The sequence below is a fragment of the Balaenoptera musculus genome, chromosome 2 (assembly GCF_009873245.2).
Source record: "Balaenoptera musculus isolate JJ_BM4_2016_0621 chromosome 2, mBalMus1.pri.v3, whole genome shotgun sequence".
NCBI lineage: Eukaryota > Metazoa > Chordata > Mammalia > Artiodactyla > Balaenopteridae > Balaenoptera > Balaenoptera musculus.
Window position 1 is genome coordinate 141,839,066 of NC_045786.1, and position 19,264 is coordinate 141,858,329.

The 19,264-nt window shown below is 45.4% G+C and overlaps 1 protein-coding gene across 3 annotated transcripts in view; it reads right to left on the bottom strand.

The window, feature by feature from the left end:
* The window catches only part of ZFYVE26 (zinc finger FYVE-type containing 26), a 61,804-nt gene that overhangs the window by 15,557 nt on the left and 26,983 nt on the right, over positions 1-19,264 (bottom strand). For all 3 annotated transcript variants that reach the window (XM_036842866.1, XM_036842868.1, XM_036842869.1), the window contains 13 exons: positions 18,922-19,024; positions 17,378-18,123; positions 16,260-16,456; positions 14,187-14,291; positions 12,524-12,646; positions 11,950-12,126; positions 10,348-10,594; positions 9,161-9,259; positions 6,903-7,066; positions 5,714-5,850; positions 3,676-3,707; positions 2,745-2,881; positions 1,585-1,805 (listed from right to left, as the gene is read on the bottom strand). In XM_036842866.1, coding sequence (XP_036698761.1) covers positions 1,585-1,805; positions 2,745-2,881; positions 3,676-3,707; positions 5,714-5,850; positions 6,903-7,066; positions 9,161-9,259; positions 10,348-10,594; positions 11,950-12,126; positions 12,524-12,646; positions 14,187-14,291; positions 16,260-16,456; positions 17,378-18,123; positions 18,922-19,024 — 2,488 coding nt within the window. The remainder of the gene's footprint in view (positions 1-1,584; positions 1,806-2,744; positions 2,882-3,675; positions 3,708-5,713; positions 5,851-6,902; positions 7,067-9,160; positions 9,260-10,347; positions 10,595-11,949; positions 12,127-12,523; positions 12,647-14,186; positions 14,292-16,259; positions 16,457-17,377; positions 18,124-18,921; positions 19,025-19,264) is intronic.

A 19,264-nucleotide genomic window follows, 5' to 3' on the forward strand; every position in this document is an offset into this window, starting at 1 on the left:
AGTTCTAAACACACATGAGAGATGAATCTACTATCATCAGCAACTGGGCACAAGTGCAGCGATTCCCTAGGGTGAGTGTACCGATTCCAGGGCTGGGGAGAAAGAATGTGTAATTTGAAACCACCGCTATTAAGTGTCAGAGAAGCCCATGGCACCTGGGGATGGGTGAGAATCCTACCGAAGCAAGGATTTCCTTAATTTCTGCTCCCTTAGCCCAAAGTGGATATTTCCTCCATCTATATTAGATTTTGAAGGAAGTATAGGATTTGCTGTTAGATTTGTTCTCCAGCCCCCATCTAAGTATCCTTTTCTGTTAATAAGATTTTATCTCATTTACATTTCCGATAGTTGAGAAATATTTAGATATATCTTTATTTTTGCCTTAAATTCTACCTTTTTCTATATAAAATGGTTTCTGTTCTTTCCTTCCCTTCTCCTCCATTTCTGATAAATTGGTAAAGTTTTGGTTCTTTTCATGGTTATTTAAAAAAATTGTATTTAACATATTATACAGCTCATTTTTCATTTGTCAACTTGAAAAATGATGTAGAATCTTTTGCCTCTTGATATAAGTGAAATTAACTCCTTTATATTTCCTTCCACTTTCTGTCCCACCTCCTTCTGCCTTTCTCAACCTTCTGGTTTTTGTTAATAAGAATAATAAAACTAACATTTTTGGAGTACACAGGCTCAGTTCTTAGCCCTTTATATGGATACAGTACTCTCACTTTACAGCCATATGAAATAAGTATCATTATCACCCCCATTTTCTAGAGGAGGAAACCGAGGCCCAGAGTGGTTAACAGACCCATCTAAGGTTACAGAGCTAGGAAGCGGTGGAGCTGAGAGCCACTGCGCTCTCTGTTATCTGGTGAGTTTGCAGGCCAGTACTCTGGGCAAGCGCCTGAAGCACTGACACGTCAAAGAAATGCTCTTCGCTCTCAAATCTGGCTAGGACTGAGAGCTGGGAGTGCACGACGTGAGTCACACATCTGGGTGGGTAAGCCGGGAATTGGGAGTTTTCACTGTCAGGTTAATGAAGGGAGGCAGAGCAGGTTGTGTAGGGAGCTGGGGCCTAATCCTCACTTTTCCACAGAAACTTCTACTTTATGACTCACATTCCTCCCTGGGACATAGGGATAGACCAGTCCGCAGTGTGCTTGATAGATCTGTTACCCAGAACTCCCTGAGGCCACAGTCTGAATTTGGTCAAGACTAGGGTAGAGGACACATCTCCTTTAAAAGCTAGCAAGTTCCACAGAGACTAAAGGTGCTCTCTAAAATTGATTTTCATTACAAATAAACCAAAGTCTTTCTTTCCAACTGGAAAAGAAAGACGCTATAGCTAGAGAACCTGCCTTGAGGATCCACTCAGGGAAAGAGAAGAACACAGGCTGTCAACGTAGGGTGAGGAAGACTGCTTGTGATCTGGTAACAGCATTTCATCAACGTCAAATGGAGATGCAAAACAGTTCAGCATGTCTTGTCAGAGGATTGGGAGGTGAAAACCCACACTAGGGTCAGAAAAAGAAGCTGGATAGACATGACCACCACGAAAAAGAAGAGAGACTCATTTCCACTTACCTGTCACAAAGAGCCAGGTCCTGGCTCCGGCCCGCCTTGACGAACATCATCTTGGCGCTGAACAGCAGCTGCTTCATGATGTCTGTGAGCAGCCCCGCATCCACCTCCGGGTTGGTGAGCCCCTGGGACAGCCTGCAGCAGTGTTCAATCAGCTGGTGGCCGCAGGCAACGCTATCCTGGTGCAGATTCAGGATGGCAATACACAAGGAGGCGCTGGGGGCCTGGCCCAGGTGGAAGAGGAGAGAAGCACACTGTGAGTTCCCGGACCAAAGCAGTCTTCAAATGTAGCTGGGAGGGAGGAATTATTCTTCCCGTTTCACAAAGCTTGAAAAACCCTGGGGGAAGAGCCAAAAATCCCACAGCAAAGCAGAAGTAGAGCTAAACATACTTCAGAAGTTCTAAGTAGCACTGGCAAAGTTCTGGCTGCTAGGTTTTTGTCTCCTTACAGGGAGGAAGGCAGCTGTGTCCACGTGTTACCTACTTCTTGGGAATGTCTGTAGGTGCCCTTTTTTTTTAGTCTACTGTCCCACTAGCGCAGGTGCTCCTTAATGCTGGCTTGGATGACAGTCATCTTGCTTGTCTGGCTACCTGGAGAAGTCTTTGTTTCAAGCCACTAGAAACAGTGCTGCTAAATTAATATTCCTAAAGCACACTCTGAAACCTTCCATGGCCCTGATGCCTACCAAGTACATATATCTTACTGCAGAGTGCAAGGCCCTACACATAAATAGCCTATTTCAACCCTACCTTTCCTGCCTCTCTATTAACACCCTATGTTCTCTCCAAATTAAACCACTTCTAATTCCCCAATCATTTTTGATACTGTGCCTTCGCTTGGATGTTTGAGTTTGGAACTCTTTGTCCTTCTCCTATCCTCACTCCATTCAGGACACCCCAACTTCTGCTTGTCAAACTCCTACTGCACTTCCAAGGCTCCTCTTAAATGCTACCTCTTCCACGAAGCCTTTCCTGATTTCCTCTTGTGTATTTCTCAAGCTGTTCCTCATTTTCTGCTTTAACTGGTTTACTTGTCTTAGCTCTCATGATATTACACTGTGAGCAACTGAAGGCCTGCTTGTGTTTGCCCAACTCTGCGTTTCCTGCCATGCTACTACACATCATAAGGAAACTCAAATACCGTCACATTTTATTGCTATTACCTGCTCATAGTAAAATTCACTCCGCACCAGCTCATTTTCCTCCTCATTCAGATCCAAAATCCATTCCACCTCAGCTGCTTTGGGGACTCTCACCACAGCTGAGTATGGAGGGCTTTCGCTCTTGGGGCTGTCTGGTGCTGAGAAGACAAATGCCGTTCATGTGTCATTCACTGGACGGCAGTCCAGTCTAGCCCAGCCCAGGGAGCCACGAGCTGCAGGCAGATCCCTGCCTGATATCTTAGGGCCCTTTCTCTCCTTTTGGTCCCTTTTATTTCCTTTAGGAGACCACCTTGGGTACCTCAAACTTTCTTCTCCAGGCACAGACCTGGAATGAGTGTTACAATGTTTGTCACACAAACTTGTTGCTTCACACGAGAAACTATGAATGGTGCATGCTTCCCAAATGGAGGGATGAGCCACTGGCTATTCTAAAAACTAACCTGCCCAAACTATTAATAGTGATTACCGAGGGGAAGGAGGGAGCATTGGAAGGCAGGATGGTGGTGAAGGGAAACCTAGGGGGGGAAGAAAGAGAAATAAGCTACTAAAAGTTAAGGACCAAATTCTTTGGCTGCTGGCCTTCTCGATGCTGGAAGCTAATGGGCCAGTATGATAGGTTAATATGATGACAAACCTTAAGGGAAATAGCCTGACAGAAATGCCAAGAATTTTCTTTGGTCAACCTGTTGGACCAAGTTGCCACTGAGGGTGTCAGTTACAGCAGATATGCTGAAGGAAGAGCCAACTTGAGCATAGAGACAAAAAGTCACAGGGAGGGAATTCCCTGGTGGTCCAGTGGTTAGGACTCCACGCTTTCACTGCCGAGGGCGTGGGTTCAATCCCTGTTTGGGGAACTAAAGATCCCACAAGCTGGGTGGTGCGGCAAAAAAAAAAAAAAAAAAAAGTCACAGGGAATGTGATTCAGCCTTACCTCCTGGTTGTCCTGGATTCTCCTCTGGCGCACTGGAAACAGAGAAAGAAAAAGTGAAATGCCTGAATCCCTCCTCATGCTCTTTGTTTTGAGCTTAGTGTATAGCACTGACCTTTACTGTTACTCGAGTGAGATTATCAGGGAATCATCCAAAACTCTTTTCTCTCCCTCACCTGTCACAGACAACCACTTACCACTTCTTGCCCGTTCCATTTAAAATACTTGTTTAAATGTCCCCATCTCTCTCCTCATTCCTGCCTCAGAGAGGGCCCTCATCATTTAATGCTAGAGCCTTTGCAGTAGCTTCCCAATTGGTCTCCTTGAGTCTACCAAGCTATTCTCTACTCTGTAGCTACAGCAAGCTTTCAAAAATGCAAATCTGGTCATGCTTCTGCTTAAAATTCTTTGATAGCTCCTCAGGGTAAAATATTCCACATTTGCAGTTTAGCAGACAAAGCTCCTTATGGCTTGGCTGCCTCTTGAGACCATCTCCTACCACCCATGACCTCTGCTCAACCCATAAAAGTCCTCCCCACACTGCTACGGGCTCTGATCAAGTTCAGTTGGTGCCACCAACCACTAAATTCCAATGTCACAAGCCACAGCCCAAGTCTATCACCTGCACGAGGAGCCTTCTGGTCAACCCCAGCCCATGCTGTCAAAGAGCAAGCTCCAAGCCTTTGTGCCATTCCCTAGGTCCTCCCAGCTCAGCTGCCAGCCTCTGAGTCCAGAACCTTAGCCCATCACTTACCTATTTACACTTCCTCAAAGGACTCACATTTTCTCCTGCCCCTACCTTTGCAGTTGTTACTCCCACTTTTGGGCATGCTCTGTTTCGGCTTCTTTTCCTACCAACTTCTCATCCTCTAAGTCTCAGACCAAGTGCCACACCTCTAGAAAACCCTCCTGATCACTGGGCTAAGCTGGGTGTGTCTCCACACTGCACTTACCCAAGGGTTCTGTGGTCTGTGTTTTGGCTGTCTCCCCACTAAAATGGGGGCTCCTCGAGGGCAAAGTGATTATTGCTCAGTGATTGCTGAATGAAAGAATCCTCACTGATACCAACTGCTCATTTCAAATCTCAGCAGTATGAAAAATGGGTAATTTCCCTGTCCCCCACCCAGAGGGAGGCAGTGGTACGCCAGGGTCACAGAAACTGTGGTATGAACGCGGCATGTCTTCCTTCCTATCAGGTCAGTAATCACCATGGTAAATAATGTTAAAAAAATGTTCATAGTAAAAGAAACACGAAAATGCTGTTGAGCTATTGGGCAGAATGTAAAATCCCTTTAAGTCTGTTAGTAAAACATGAAGAAGTCAAAGTAATTTTGCTCTTGGATGGCTGCTTTGGCTCATATTCCCACACGCTCTAGGAGTCTTAGTTTCACCCTCCTTTGCTGCTAGAAGTAGTGGAAAAGATTGAGCAATACTGGGCTGGCAAACACAGTCTTGACCTGTCTTGCCAGAGGCATGAGCAGTTTCTGAGGCTTGTTCTCAGCTGAACTGTGCACAGGAAAGTGTGTGGACTCTTCTAGTTGTGGATAACAAGCCAGAATGACGAGCTCAGTGAGAGCTGATGCAAGTGAGGCCCCAACATTCAGTAGCTGAATGTGTCTTTTGGAGTCCAGCTGAGACCAACTGAAGCAAGAGTGGCTGGAAAAGAGGTGAGGTTGTTGGAAAACTAAGATCCATGGCCTCAGTTAGGGGACAGGCCCATGGCCTCAGTTAGGGGACAGGCCAATGGCCTCAGTTAGGGGACAGGCCGAAGAACTAAGTGTCCTGATCCCAGAGAGAACATCATGGAAGAGCTCTGATCTCTGCTTCTATTCACCCCTACTTCCTCTCTTAGAAGTCTCTCTGACCAGGGTCAAACATTACACTGTAGAGTTAATGGCATTTCAGTGTGAATGTGAAATGAAAACTTTTTGTAATTGCTCAGATTTGAGACGCTTTCCATAATGAGACTCCTAGGAGTGTCAGGACCCGGGGGAGGGTGCGGTGGTCAATAGCAGCAGCGGCCCCGCTGCAGGACACTCACTCTTTGTTGAAGTAACTATAGCACTGGTCACACACGCGAGTAGGGTTCTCTCGGCAGCCTTCCACCACCGTTTTCTTAGTGGAGCAGGAACTGCACACTAGCCGACCACAGCGGCGACAGTGATGACGCCTGTTAAACTGAGGAGTGTCATCAGGAAGAGAAGGAGGAAGAGAAGGTGAGACTGCAGGACCTGTGAGCAGCCGTCAATCCATTTATCCTTGGAATTAGCCACCTGTGACTTACTAACAATACCATGTGCTTGGGCCTCTATTGAGAAAGAACACACTAGTCCTTGCCTTCAAGAAGCTGACATTTAAAGATCTCTCTCATCTGATGGGTTAAGATGTCCAAGTCATGGACAGTTTTTCAACAGCTCCTGACAAGTCTTACCTGTCTGTGGAGGAAACATGTGAAGACACCGCAAAAAGCAGTGGGGAAGAAGTGACTTTCTCAGCCAATGAGGATCACATGTCTACATGGTATTGGTGATGATGAAAAAGTGTCCTTTTTTCAAGATGCTTTTATAAATACTGCCTTATTTCATCATAAGAGGTTGATAGATATATTACACCGCTTTTATACACGAGGAGGAAACAGACACAGAGAAATTACATCATCATCCTTTTCATCGGCAGAGCTGTTGTGCCAGTCAGGTACTGGGTTCAGCGTGGTAACATTTGTTACTGTAGTTAGTGTTCATAGCTCCATGAGCCAAATAACCTATCATCCCTAGTTTACAAGTGAGCATCTGAGACTGAGAAAGTTAATAGTCACATTGCTAGTAAGAGGCAGTGCTGGTATTAGAACTGAGGTCATCTGGCGCCAGCACATAAAACCGTTACCAGGTCACCCGTCTTTTTGCAAAAGACACAGGAGCTAGAAACGAGATGCCCCGGCATTTGGTGACTCCTCCCGTGCAATACCACTCTGGCTCTTTTTATTTATTTCATGGGAATGGCAGAGATTTTAGAATTTAAGGCTCCTTGAGGGTGTCTACCATCTGTCTAAATTCAGAAAATATATTCTGGTTAGGTCAAAGATAAACCCAGAGCCTTAGATCTGGTAGTTAGCTCTTCTGAACATACCCATGCCCTCTTGGGGACAGGAGGTGACTATAAACTCAGGCTCAGGAAGTACAGCTTTCCTTTAATTTCTCCTGCAGGTAAAGCCTGAGACGGACGCTGCTTACCATGGTGAAGCGCTCCCTGCAGCAGACCATGCAGGTGCTCTCACTCTCATCCGGTACCCACTGGTGCCTGGCAGGGGGCGTTGCTGGGGGCACAAACTCCAGTGGCGGCTGACTCTGTGGGAAGCTCTTCTCCCTCGGACTGGGGGAATGCACAATGGAGACACCTGGGAGTCAAAGCCAGAAGTCAGAGTAAAAGGTGATCAGTGGTCCAGCTAATAAACAAAGAAGGGATGAGAGAGTTAGAACTGTACCACTTTATGAACCCCTACTGATATCATAGATCCAGTTATTGATCATAGATGGCTGACTGCAAAAAGAGCATTGTGCATCTCCTGATGGAAGGCACACGACCACCTATCAAATATACTAACCAAAAAATATTAAGCCTGAATCAAATCAAGCTTCTAGATCTATCTAGCAGTGTGCTGGAAAACACAGGAGACGGAGACCCAGATTGCCATGGGGTGACAATCAGCAAAATCCAGTGTTTGGGGAGCTCTAAAGGACAAATGACCCAGTTTCCTCCACAAATAAAAAGAGGTAGAGGAAAAGAGGTAGGGGAACCTATTGATTAAAAGAGATTTAAGAGAGAGTTTAGCCAAATGCCATGTGTGGACATTATTTACATCTTGATTCTAGAAAGACCAATTCTAAAAAAAAATCTTCATGAGACAACTGCGGAAATCTGAATAGTGACTGGATAGTTGATAATAATAAGGAATCATTAATTTGGTTTTAGGTATGAGAATGATGTTATGGTTTTGTTTTATAAATGTCCTTACCTTTTAGAGATATACACTGTTTTATTTATAAACAAAATGGTATGATATCTAGGATTTGTTTCAAAATAATCTAGTAGAGGGACAGGGGTAAAGATGAAACAAGAATGGTCATACTGAGATGATAAACATTGCAGCTGGGTAATAGGTATGTGACGCTTCATTACACTGGTCTCTCTACTTTCGTGTACTGGAAATTTTCTGTAATAAAAAGTTAAAAAAATTAAGTAAACCAAAGCTGCTCAGGCTGACTTATGCAGATTTGTGAAGCTGCTCATATCCCTGTATGTCTGAGCCCTTCTGTCAGGTCTGCTGATTATTGTGAAGCATGGCTAATTCTCAAAGCATGGCCACGAAATGCCACGGTCTTTGTTTTATGATATCTAAGGAGATTTCTTGTCAACTAGCAGAACGATGTTGGCAGGTCACAGAAAAAGAGAACTGGAAAACACAGTGACTCTTCGCAGCACCCAGAAGAAGAGGGGCTGTCGACCTGTCCCCAGAAGCCTGCTCTCCTAACTGTTGGCAAAACAAACACTTGCTGAGCTGCTTCTGAGTGTAGGCCATTGGGCAAAAGTTAGGAGACTGTGGGAGAAGAGGGGTGGTGAAAAGGGGTGACCAAGACATGGCAGAGGCCTTCAAGGACCTTGCACCCTGTGTGGGTGACAGACATAAATAACTACCTGCAGGACAGGGTCAGAATGAACATGAGGACTAAATAAGTCGATCCTCCTTATTAGTAGATTCCGTATTTGTGAAGTTGCCTACTCGCTAAAATTTGTTTGTAACCTCAAAATCAATATTTGCATTGCTTTTGCAGACATGCACAGAGTGGTGAATAATTTGAGTTGCCTGGTATACAGCTTCTCATCTGGGGTTGAACAAGGTAATGTTTTGCTTTCTTATCTCAGCTCTCATACAGAGATGACCAGAGGATGCAGATGGTAGGGGACAGTGCAGCAGGGTAGTGTAAGAAGCTCCACTCTGGGGCTATTTGGACAGGGTTTGAATCCCAAAGGCTCATTAGGCACTCATTAATGGGGTGGCTTCAGGCAAGTCACTTTAACACCCTGAACCTCTTTTTCTCTTTCGTAAAATAAAGAAAATAGACTCTACTGGGATGAATTGCTTTCAATTTGAGATTATAATGTATGTGAAATGTGTGTGTGTGTGTGTGTTTGTGTGTATATGCATGTCCACACGTGTATACACACATGCGCATGCGTGTGTTTTCCCTAGGAGCAATGGTTTGGTATTTGCTAATTCAGTGTTTGTGGAGCCTTCACAGATATACTACTGCAAATAATAAGAATCGATTGTATGTTGAATTTTCTGGGATACAAAAAGCTGGAATGAATCAAGAAAAACAATTAATAAGAATGTTGTGACTGGAAATGAAAAAAGAAGCAAAAGAATCAGAAAATCAGAGTAAGGCAAGATTGAACTGAAAAATGGGTAACTCTCAGAACCTGTCCTTACCAGGAGCAGCAACAGAAGAGAACTCCGCTGATGGTGACCTAGACAAGGTCTCGAGGTCTGAAGCCGGACTGACAATTTCCTGGAGGTGAATCACAGAATCTGTAGGGAGGGAAAATGTTGACAGATTGTTCTATCATAAACATCCTTACTTGCTGTGCTAGGCATTTAGTTCAAAGCCCTGTTGGTTTTGCTGACTGTCATACCATGACTCTACTAGGTATGCAAAGAATGGCAGAGGTACTTCTAAGACGACAGCAAGCATGCTTCTTAAATGCCTCAATAAACAAACTATGTTAGGCACGTGAGATAAATGAAGTAGACACTAGGATTTTACAAAATAAATCTAAAGATGCCCAGGGGGAAGTAGAAGACATTTAAGTGGTGGTCCTGGAGGGTAGGGAGTAAGAAAAAAAAAGCTGGCTGGGAACATCAGCCCCCATTTATTTCATTTTCTTCATTCTAGAAGAGGCTGAGTCAGTTCACACACTAGTGACATCTGATGTGATCCTGGGAATAGCGCATACCCTCAATACAAAATGATGGCACTTAGGAGCCCAGTGCACCAAGGCCAGACAGAAATCACCCCCATCATGTTTTTGTTATTTATTTTTGGCTGCGGTGGGTCTTCGTTGCTGCATGCAGGCTTTCTCTAGTTGCGGCGAGTGGGGGCTACTCTTCGTTGCGGTGCGCAGGCTTCTCATTGCGGTGGCTTCTCTTGTCGTGGAGCACGGGCTCTAGGTGTGTGGGCTTCAGTAGTTGTGGCACGCGGGCTCAGTAGTTGTGGCTCACGGGCTCTAGAATGCAGGCTCAGTAGTTGTGGTGCACGGGCTTAGTTGCTCTGCAGCATGTGGGATCTTCCCAGACCAGGGATTAAACCCGTATCTCCTGCATTGGCACGTGGATTCTTAACCACTGTGCCACCAGAGAAGTACCCCCCAGCATGTTTTGTTCCCCGAACCTTTATATTATTATGCACGTGGTGGTTATCTACCATCCTTTCATTCTGGTTATCCTGCCACTTCCTCCAAGACTGAGATCTCTCCTATATAAAAGAGCTATCTCTCCTGAAGTGTATCCTTTCACTCTCAATCAACTCAAAATTATAAAAGAGGAAAAATGAAAACTAAGGATGTAGCATGGTATCTCCTTCTCCATGTAGAACCCCCATCGAGGATGCTGGCAGTTACCTGAGCGTTTCTCCCGCAGAGGGTACAGAAAGTCCAGGGCTTTTCCTGCGTATCTGGAAAGCAGCGAGTCCACCTCGTCCATGGTGAAGCCAATCTCCCGGCCGGCCAGCAGCTGGTGCAGAGTCTGCACGGCCATGGTGGCCCAATCCACTTTCATGTTCATGAGCAGCTGCTCCAGCATGAGCAGGGGGTTAGAGGACAAGTGGGAGTAGCTGGCCCGGTGCTGCTCGGGCAGGGTTAGCAGGACCTGGGTGTGGGGCAGAGCCACAGAGTGAAGAAAACAGGACACGAATTTCAGAAGAAAGCCAAGATTCTTACTGGGAAGGGGGAAGGGTATCTGGGACCACATGGCACTTGGCCAGCTACTGAAACTGGCTAGGAGTCTCTTAGGAGGCAAGGCTGGACCCCTCTCTAAATCCTCCAGGTGGCAATCAAGAAGAGGGGCTGGCAAACTTTTTCTGTAAATGTTTAGATAGTAAATATTTTAGGCTTCATTGGCCATAAGGTCTTTGTGGCAACTACTCAACTGGTAAATGAATGTACACGGCTTGTGTTCCAATAAAACCTGATTTATAAATGCAGGCAGAGGACTGGATTTGGCCCACAGGTGGTGGTCTCCTGACCCCTGGCCTAGACCAACCAGGCATGGTTGACCTCTGTCTGATCCTTAAAGCCACCATTCTGTCCATTTGAGGCTTTACTAGAATAAGCAATATAAGGTGGACTAAACCTGGCACCTCCAGTGTTCTACAGGTGAATGATGACTCTAAATTCCTCCTGGAGGTTGTTATCACTGGGCTTGAAATACGTTCACTGGCTCTGCTCATTGCCAATTTTCAAAGATTCCATTTAAGTACAGTACATCCCCACCCCCCAAAAAAGTGTATCCTCTTTAGAATCATTTTACCTAGTTGAACTCTTAGCAAGTGGGCTAGTGGTCATATTCATGGCTCTCCCAGCACTCATTCTATTCATGGGGCGAGTTCTACACTCAGGGGGCAGTATATATGACTTCCAATCAGAATCATTATTAGAGAGTTAGAAGGCCTTATCTCTCCCCAAACTCTCTTTCACTGGATTACTTTTTCTAGCTTATAATTTCTTCTATTAGTGTCTCCAAGGTTACACCTCAAAGGTGAAGACTTATCTCATTGCCTAGACAATTAACCCTTTTCCTTTAGCACAAAGTACTTTTAAGGATTTAAAGCAGTAGTTTTAAATCCTCGAATCAGAATCCTTTTGGAAGACAGGCAGGCCCTGTCCCAAGAGGTTCAGTTTTAATTACTCTAGGGTGGAGATTAACTACTGCTATTTTTAGAAAGTCCAGGTGATTCTAATTCATGGTCAGAATTGAGAAACCTTGGTAGAGCAGATGCCAAGGAAAGCATAAAGAGAACTTAAGAGGACAGTAAAATTCACTTTGGAGGCAGAGCAGTAAGAGAACGGGAAGTCCTAAGGGATGTGGTGGGCTGTTAGGGTCAAGATTTTATATACCACAGGTCAAGGATGGCAGGTGCCTGGAAGGGCAAGTTCTGAAGTGGGTGCTGGGCCAGCAGTCCCTCCCTCAGGCATGCTTTCCCAACACCCCCTTCTCCTCCTGACCTTGGATCCCATGTACAGTGCCTGGATTTCACAGCGTCGGTCAGCGGTCAGTTCTCCATAGAAGTGGGTGGTGAGGTAGTTGGCCAAGAAGTGAGAAGTGGCCAAGCTACAGTGCTGGTCGAGGGACTGCTCTGTGACCTCAAGGCACATGGTGAGGTCAGGAATTCTTCGCAGGAGCTGTTGCAGGAGGAAGGTAGAGGAGAAAGGTGAGACCTGCAGAAGAACTCTTAGTCCAGCCTTGTTTTGTTTGAGAACAGAACCTTTAGGTTTAGTCACTGTGGATTAACCCCTTCTCTGCACTCATTTTTTCACCACCCCCGAAGCTTCACATATGATGGCTTTGACAGGACCAGAGATCAGCAGAGTCTTGGACCCAGCTGCCCATCTGGCACCTAATGCAGGGCTAGGCACCTATAGGGAAGATGACTCCTGAAGGACAGCTCCTGAAGGACATGGAGGGGCAGATCTGAGACTGTGAATACTTTGCATGGGATCCAGCAGGAACAGAGCCACCTGATTTGACTAACCTTCTCGTCCCCTGCCAAAAGAAAACTGGGAAGAGTTGGAGGCTTACTTGCAGAGCCTTTTCATGATCTCCTCTTTCTAGAAGGTGGAGAAGATGCTTTTGATGTAGGTTGATTAAATGTTCTCTTGGAATGGGGTATAGGCAGCCCCACTCCTCACACAGCTCATACTCCTGGAAGGAAACACACATGCCTTCAATCCCTTTAAATTCCTGGCCTTGTCACTCATCCAGCTCTTGACTGATTTTTCTCAGCAGTCTTGAGTCTGCTAAAGCCCCAAGAAAGTTTGGGAAGTGCTGATGGGAACTTCACTGTGGGATTAAAGTGGGATCATAAAGGACTAGAGTGGCAAGGTAAGTTATGAAAATGATCCAAGTAGGCTGACTGTTCAGGATGTCCTTTTTCTTTTAGCTCTACTATAAAAAAGAAACAGATGACATACAGCTACTGACACTTGGTGTCAGCCCTGGGAAGATACTAAGGAAGTGGGGAAGACCGAGAAGACTGTCCAAAGGAGACAGTGCCTACTCAGCTCTGACTGTTGCCATATGAATGTGCAGGCCCAGTGGTGCCAGACTTTTAAAAATGCCAAAAAATTTTTTTTAATTAAAAAAATTCCCTATTTTACAATGTTGGCAACGAAATCAATATGAAAAACTAAAAATTCTGCAGAGCAATACTACATGGGCCAAACAAACATGCTGGGGTTGGATTCCATTGATATCACCCCTTGTTACTCCCCCCTCCAACACCAAATTTGTGAACTCTGGATTAAAGCTTCCCAGAGCTTTGTCCATGTATTCTAATATGATGGCATCTGGAAGGCCCTCCCCACAACTCTGCCTGGGGCCACCTTCTTCAGGATGCTTCCTTGTTTCTTGGGTTGTCTTAGGCACCTGGCTGTGCTCCCACCATAGTCTGGGCTTACTTCGGTCACTTGGTATATCGCAATCACCCAGGGGTGTGTCTCGCATCGCCCTGCCCTGCTCCCTCCTTTCCCAAAATGTGAGCTGCACAAGGGCAAGGACTAAGCTTAATTATCTTTGTTTCAACACCATCTAGCACAGTGGTAAATAACAGACAGTGAATAAAGGTTTCCCGGATGAATGAACATCTGAATAAATACATCTACATTTTGAACTATGGTATATCAGCTCCTTAAAGGGTAAAAAATAGTCTCCTTAGCACTCAAATGTCCAATAAACACATGAAAAGACAATCAAGGTCATTAGTAATCATGGAAATGTAAATTAACACCATAATGACATACCATCTTATTGGCAAAAAACGTGAAAAGCTGGATAATGCCAAAGTTGCTAAGAAGATGGAACAACAGGAACTGTGGGTGGGAGAACAGGGACAGGACGACGGATCTGAAGAGCAACGTTGTAACATCTTAGAAAAGGTGAGGATGCGCATGCCTCATGATCCAGCAATTCCACTGCCAGGTATACATTCTGTACCTACCGTAAACAGTGTAGGAAATCTTGCGTATGAAAACAAGGGTGATAGTACAAAAGTGTCAACTGTATTATTCTCTATTCTTCTACGTATGTTGGTAAGTTTCACACACACAAAAGAGAAAAAAAAAGTGTTATGTAGTCATAGAAAAAAATGTGAACCTTGATACGCGGAAAGAGGTCTACATAACCAGCTAAGGCATAGCAACTCTGGAAAGAGGAGGAAGGGGAATAGTACCCAGGAAAATGGTACCTTGGCTTCTAGAATCACATTCATGACAGTTGATGGGTCCTCGACACAACAGTTCCTCAGGGTCTGCCAGTCACACCACATGGGGGTAGCCTGCAAACCTAGGATCTAAGGAAAGACAGAAAAAGCTATCAAACCACACTGCAATTTCTCTGCTCAGGAACAAGTCATTGGAGTTTCCAGGGATGGGCCATACCCAGGTCTCTGTCCCAAAGTCAGGCTGTCAGAACTTGCCAGGAGAGAGGAAGGATTAGAACGAACGGGACAGAGTGTTTGGAGAGGTGAGAGAACCTATCCAGCAAGTATAATCAGGGAGCAAAGGCTGTGTGGGGAGGCCAGGATTGGGGCCTTTCACTTGGAGGACAATTCTCAGAGGCTTCTGTGCTTTGCAGCTTGTTCAGTCTTCTGGAGTCACTTGTCCCCTGCCCCTCCAGCTCAAAACTCTAGACAGGTTATTCTTCTGTCCTGAATGCTCTGTGGGATCACCTTTCATGCAGCATTTTAGCTCTGCATGAAAACTGCTATGGAAGAGTGGAAAGAAAATCTTTTTCACCTGCCACTTTCACTTTCCCTGGTTGGGCTCTCGGCTCTGTTTGGTTCCAAGCACACATGGAAAAATTAGCATATATGTATACTTGTTATGTAGCTGTACCATCGAAATCTGTCTTCCTGAGCCTCTTGATCTTGAACATGACACATAAATCCAAGAATCTTTCACTGTGAAACTGTCACTCTCATGCATCCCTTTCAAAATGGCTCTTGAAATTTAGCTGAAGTTTAAAACAATCTTTAAAGAACACATAATAGAGATTAAATTCTATAAAAACTCTTGAACAACAAGATACAATATACAAAAAACATACAAAGAGTTCAAATATACAGGGATACCTTGGGGATACTGTGGGTTCAGTTCCAGACCACCACAATAAAGTGAATATTATAATAAAGTGAGTCACATGAATTTTTTGGTTTCCCAGTGCAAATAAAGTTATGTTTACATTATACTGTAGTCTATAAATTGTGTAATAGCATTGCCTACAAAAAATGTACCTGCCTTAATTAAATATTTTATTGCTAAAAAATTAGTTTTAGCAATTAATTTGAGCATTCATCTAGTCATAATGTTTTTTTGCAATAGCAACATCAGAGTTCACTGATCACAGTGACTTCCCCGGTGGTCTGGTGGTAAAGAATCCGCCTTCCAATGCAGGGGACGTGGGTTCGATCCCTGGTCAGGGAACTAAGATCCCACGTGCCGTGGGGCAACTAAGCCTGCATGCCACAACTACTGAGCTCGTGTGCCTCAACTAGAGCCCACGTGCCGCAAACTACAGAGCCCATGCGCTCTGGAGCCTTCGTGCCACAACTAGAGAAGAAAAAAACCCGCACGCCATCACTAGAGAGAAGCCCATGCACCACAATGAAGAGCCCGCGCACTGCAACAAAAGATCCTGCGTGCCGCAACTAAGACCCAACGCAGCCAAAAATAAATAAAATAAATAAATGATAAATAAATCTTTAAAAATAGTTATAAAAAAGAGTTCACTGATCACAGATCACCATAACAAATATAATAATAATGAAAAAGTTTGAAATACTGTGAGAATTATCAAAATGTGACACAAAGACATGAAGTGAGTTAAGTGCTGTTGGAAAAATGGTGCCAAGAGACTTACTTAATGCAGGGTTGCCACAAACCTTCAATTTTTAAAAAACATAGTATCTGCAAAGTGCCAATAAAGCAAAATGCAGTAAAGAAAAGGTGTGCCTGTACATATGAAAAAGGCATTGTGGACTGTAAAGCATCATTCCAGTGTTAATTTTATTATGAATTTTTAATCCTTGTCTGACATGTACATATTTAAAATTATAGGAGTAAATAAAATAGGAACCAGATAGAGGCTCCCTCGCTCTTCACCTAAGAATGGAAGCCAGATACAGAGCAGAAGCCAGATACAGAGCAAAAGCCAGGCCCAGATTTTCTGTTTCTTAAAATCCACCATCACATGAGAATAGGCTGGAGTTGGTAATAAGGTGAGAAGCCTATTTCCTTTCTCTTGATGCCGAATCTTATACCTTCTGATACACCAGCAGCTCTGCTAGCTTTCTCTGTAGCTCACACTCCAGCCCATCTTGGAGAGCTGTGTCTGAAATGCAGTAGGCCAGGATCTCCAGGCATGACTCCAGGGGCCACCGGTCCACAAACTGCAGTGTTAGCCGACTTCTCAGAGATGCATCCTTCACAGCAAACAGGTACTGCCAACCTTCTTTGACTACAAGACAAAAAGATGCTCAGCAAGCCTGGCGCTGGAGCTCAAGAGTCCAGGTTACTTCTTAAGAGAAGGGCTTTGTTCAATTTCATAAAACAGGAGCTTGGAGGATCCTGAAGATCCTTCTGACCTGAATTAGTTTTTACACTTGGAACACTATAGGAGAAATACTATACCCTGTTTCTCTTTATGCAAATGTAATCATAGTCATGGGACTTTCTGAAGAGAGGGAGAAAAGGAGAAAGGAGAGGAAGAAAAAGGAAAGATTTTCTCCTTTCCATAGGGCAGCTGAGCCCCTGCCCAGAAGCCACTCCCCACAGCCCGCCCAGCTCTTGCTCCCTCTAGTGGAGGGCTGTAGGTCATTGCTCTCAACTCTGGGTACACATCAAAGTCTCCTGGGGAGCTGTCAAACAGGCCCAGAGTCTGTTTTTATAAATAAAGTTTTATTAGAATACAGCCACACTCACTTGTTTATGTATTGTCTATGGCTGTTTTCATGCTATGATGGCAGAGCCAAGTAGTTGCAACCGAGCCTGTATAGCCTACAAAGCCCTTGACAGAAAATCTTTCCTGACCCCTACTTTAAAGCAAACACTTGCCTGAACCCTATCATGGGCTTCTGGAAACAGGGCTCTGATATTTGTAGTTTATAGAATTTCACAACGATTCTGCCATGCAGGGTTGAGGATATTGGTTATGAGTGCCTGTCCTAAAGTTCGATGGACTTGGGTTCTAAGCTCTGCTCTACCACTGACTATCCTGGGCAGTTTCCTACCCTCTGAGCCTCGTTCGCCTCTCAGTATCATGAGATTATGGTGGCACCTTTCTCTAGAGTTACTGTGAGCATCAGATGCGGTGATCCACTCAGTGAATGCCCAATACTATTACCACTGGTGAAGGAGGGAGGCATGGCTTTCTGCTCACCACCTGCCGCAGCACAGCTCAGGACCGCATCCTGTATGCTGCTCAAGTTGTCCACATCTCGCCCGTACACTTCAGTGAGCTGAAGGGCCCGGTGCCAATCTCTGGCCACCAGGGCTTCCTCGAAGGCCTCGGTGAGCACATCCAGGGCTATGGGAGAATGCAGGCCCAGGAGGACGGTAGAGAGACTGGCCCGGCCGCAGAGACTCGCTGCCAGACTCTGCCCCTGCTTGGAGGACCCTCGTAGGGGCTCCCAGGCAGCTAGGAGGGAGGCCTCAAGCATAGGGAACTGTTCCAGGAGGCGCTCACACTCCCGGGCTACCTGCTCTGCAGTCAGAGGCACCTCCCTGCGGCCACGAAGCTCCTTCCAAGACAAGCCGGGCTTGGTGATCTTTAACCCCTGGGAAGCCCCCAGACAGGCCACGGTAGCCAGCAGCTTCGAGCGGGACTTAAGGAAGGCCAAGGCAGAGGAGGTGAGGGCTGGGCCTGCTGAATCCCTCGGGGAGGAGGGGGGCTTTCTCTCCAGCGTGGGATTCTCAGTTGGCTTTGAGGAGCTCAGTGTAGAAAGTGGGAGGTCCTCCAGGCAGTGGGAGGTATGCAGCTGGGTCAGGATGCCCAGCTGGGTCAGAAGGGATGATGTCTGCTGGCTCTGACGGGAAGAGCAAAGGGCAAGGGGCTCACAGCAGCAGCTGACAATGACCTGTGGCACACTCAGGCTGAGACCCTCCCGGGCCAGAAGGGCTGCCAGCCTGGAGGGAGAGAAGCAGAGGGCATGTAAGGCCTCAGTGCCTGGGCACCATCACCCAATCTCAGAATTTCTTTATGTGTAAACAAGCAAATGTAAATGTAGACTCTCTAATTGTTCCCCCACCCCCTCTCTTTTTAACTCAAAAGGCAGCCTATTAGACCCAATTCTCTGCCCCTTGCTTTTTTACTTAATAACACATCTGGGAGATCTGTCCATATCCCTCTACAGAGAGGCCCCTCATTCTTCTTTCACAGCTATATAGCATTCCATTATGTGGAAGAAACTGAATTTAACTAGTCTCCTATTAGCGGACAATGGCTATGCCATACAAAGCTATAATAAAATGACTTGGTACATACAGCATTTTTCATACTTATAATAAAGGATAAATTCCCCAAGGTGGACTGTTAGGTCAAAAACGTGGTTTGTCATTTTAGTGGATATGGACAAACTGCCTTCCCACAGGGGCTGTACTAATTTATATCCTGCTGGCAATCTGTGAGAATGCTTGTTTTCCTACAGTCTCGCCAACTAATGTGTTATCGAAGTTTTGGATTTTTGCCTACTCATAAGTGAAGAGTCACCCCTTAATTTTATACTTGCAATATAAACATTAGAGGTGGAGAGAGAGAAAGAAACGAGGCACACTGAATTTTAATGTAGCTTGTATAAGAGTAAATGCAAATTAAGGGAAAAGTCTGGAAGAAATCTCAACTTCCTGTATTGAACTCAAACACAGCCCCACTGAGCCCTTGGTTTCCTTGATGAACAATTAGGAAGGCCCAGGCCTGGCTCCTACCTCTCTGGGGGAACTTGTCGCTCAAGCAGGAGGTGTGACACCAGTTGGGAAGAGCTCTGTTGCAGGAGAACAAAGGGGTTTCCTACCTTGACCTCTACATGATCTGCAAAAGTAAAGAAAGTGATCTTTGCACCACTGATTGCAACATTCACAGCGCTGTTTTCTATAATCAATAAAAAAGTAGTGTCAAAACTACATGGAGGGGGCTTCCCTGGTGGCGCAGTGGTTGAGAATCTGCCTGCCAATGCAGGGCACACGGGTTCGAGCCCTGGTCTGGGAAGATCCCACATGCCGTGGAGCGACTAGACCCGTGAGCCACAATTGCTGAGCCTGCGCGCCTGGA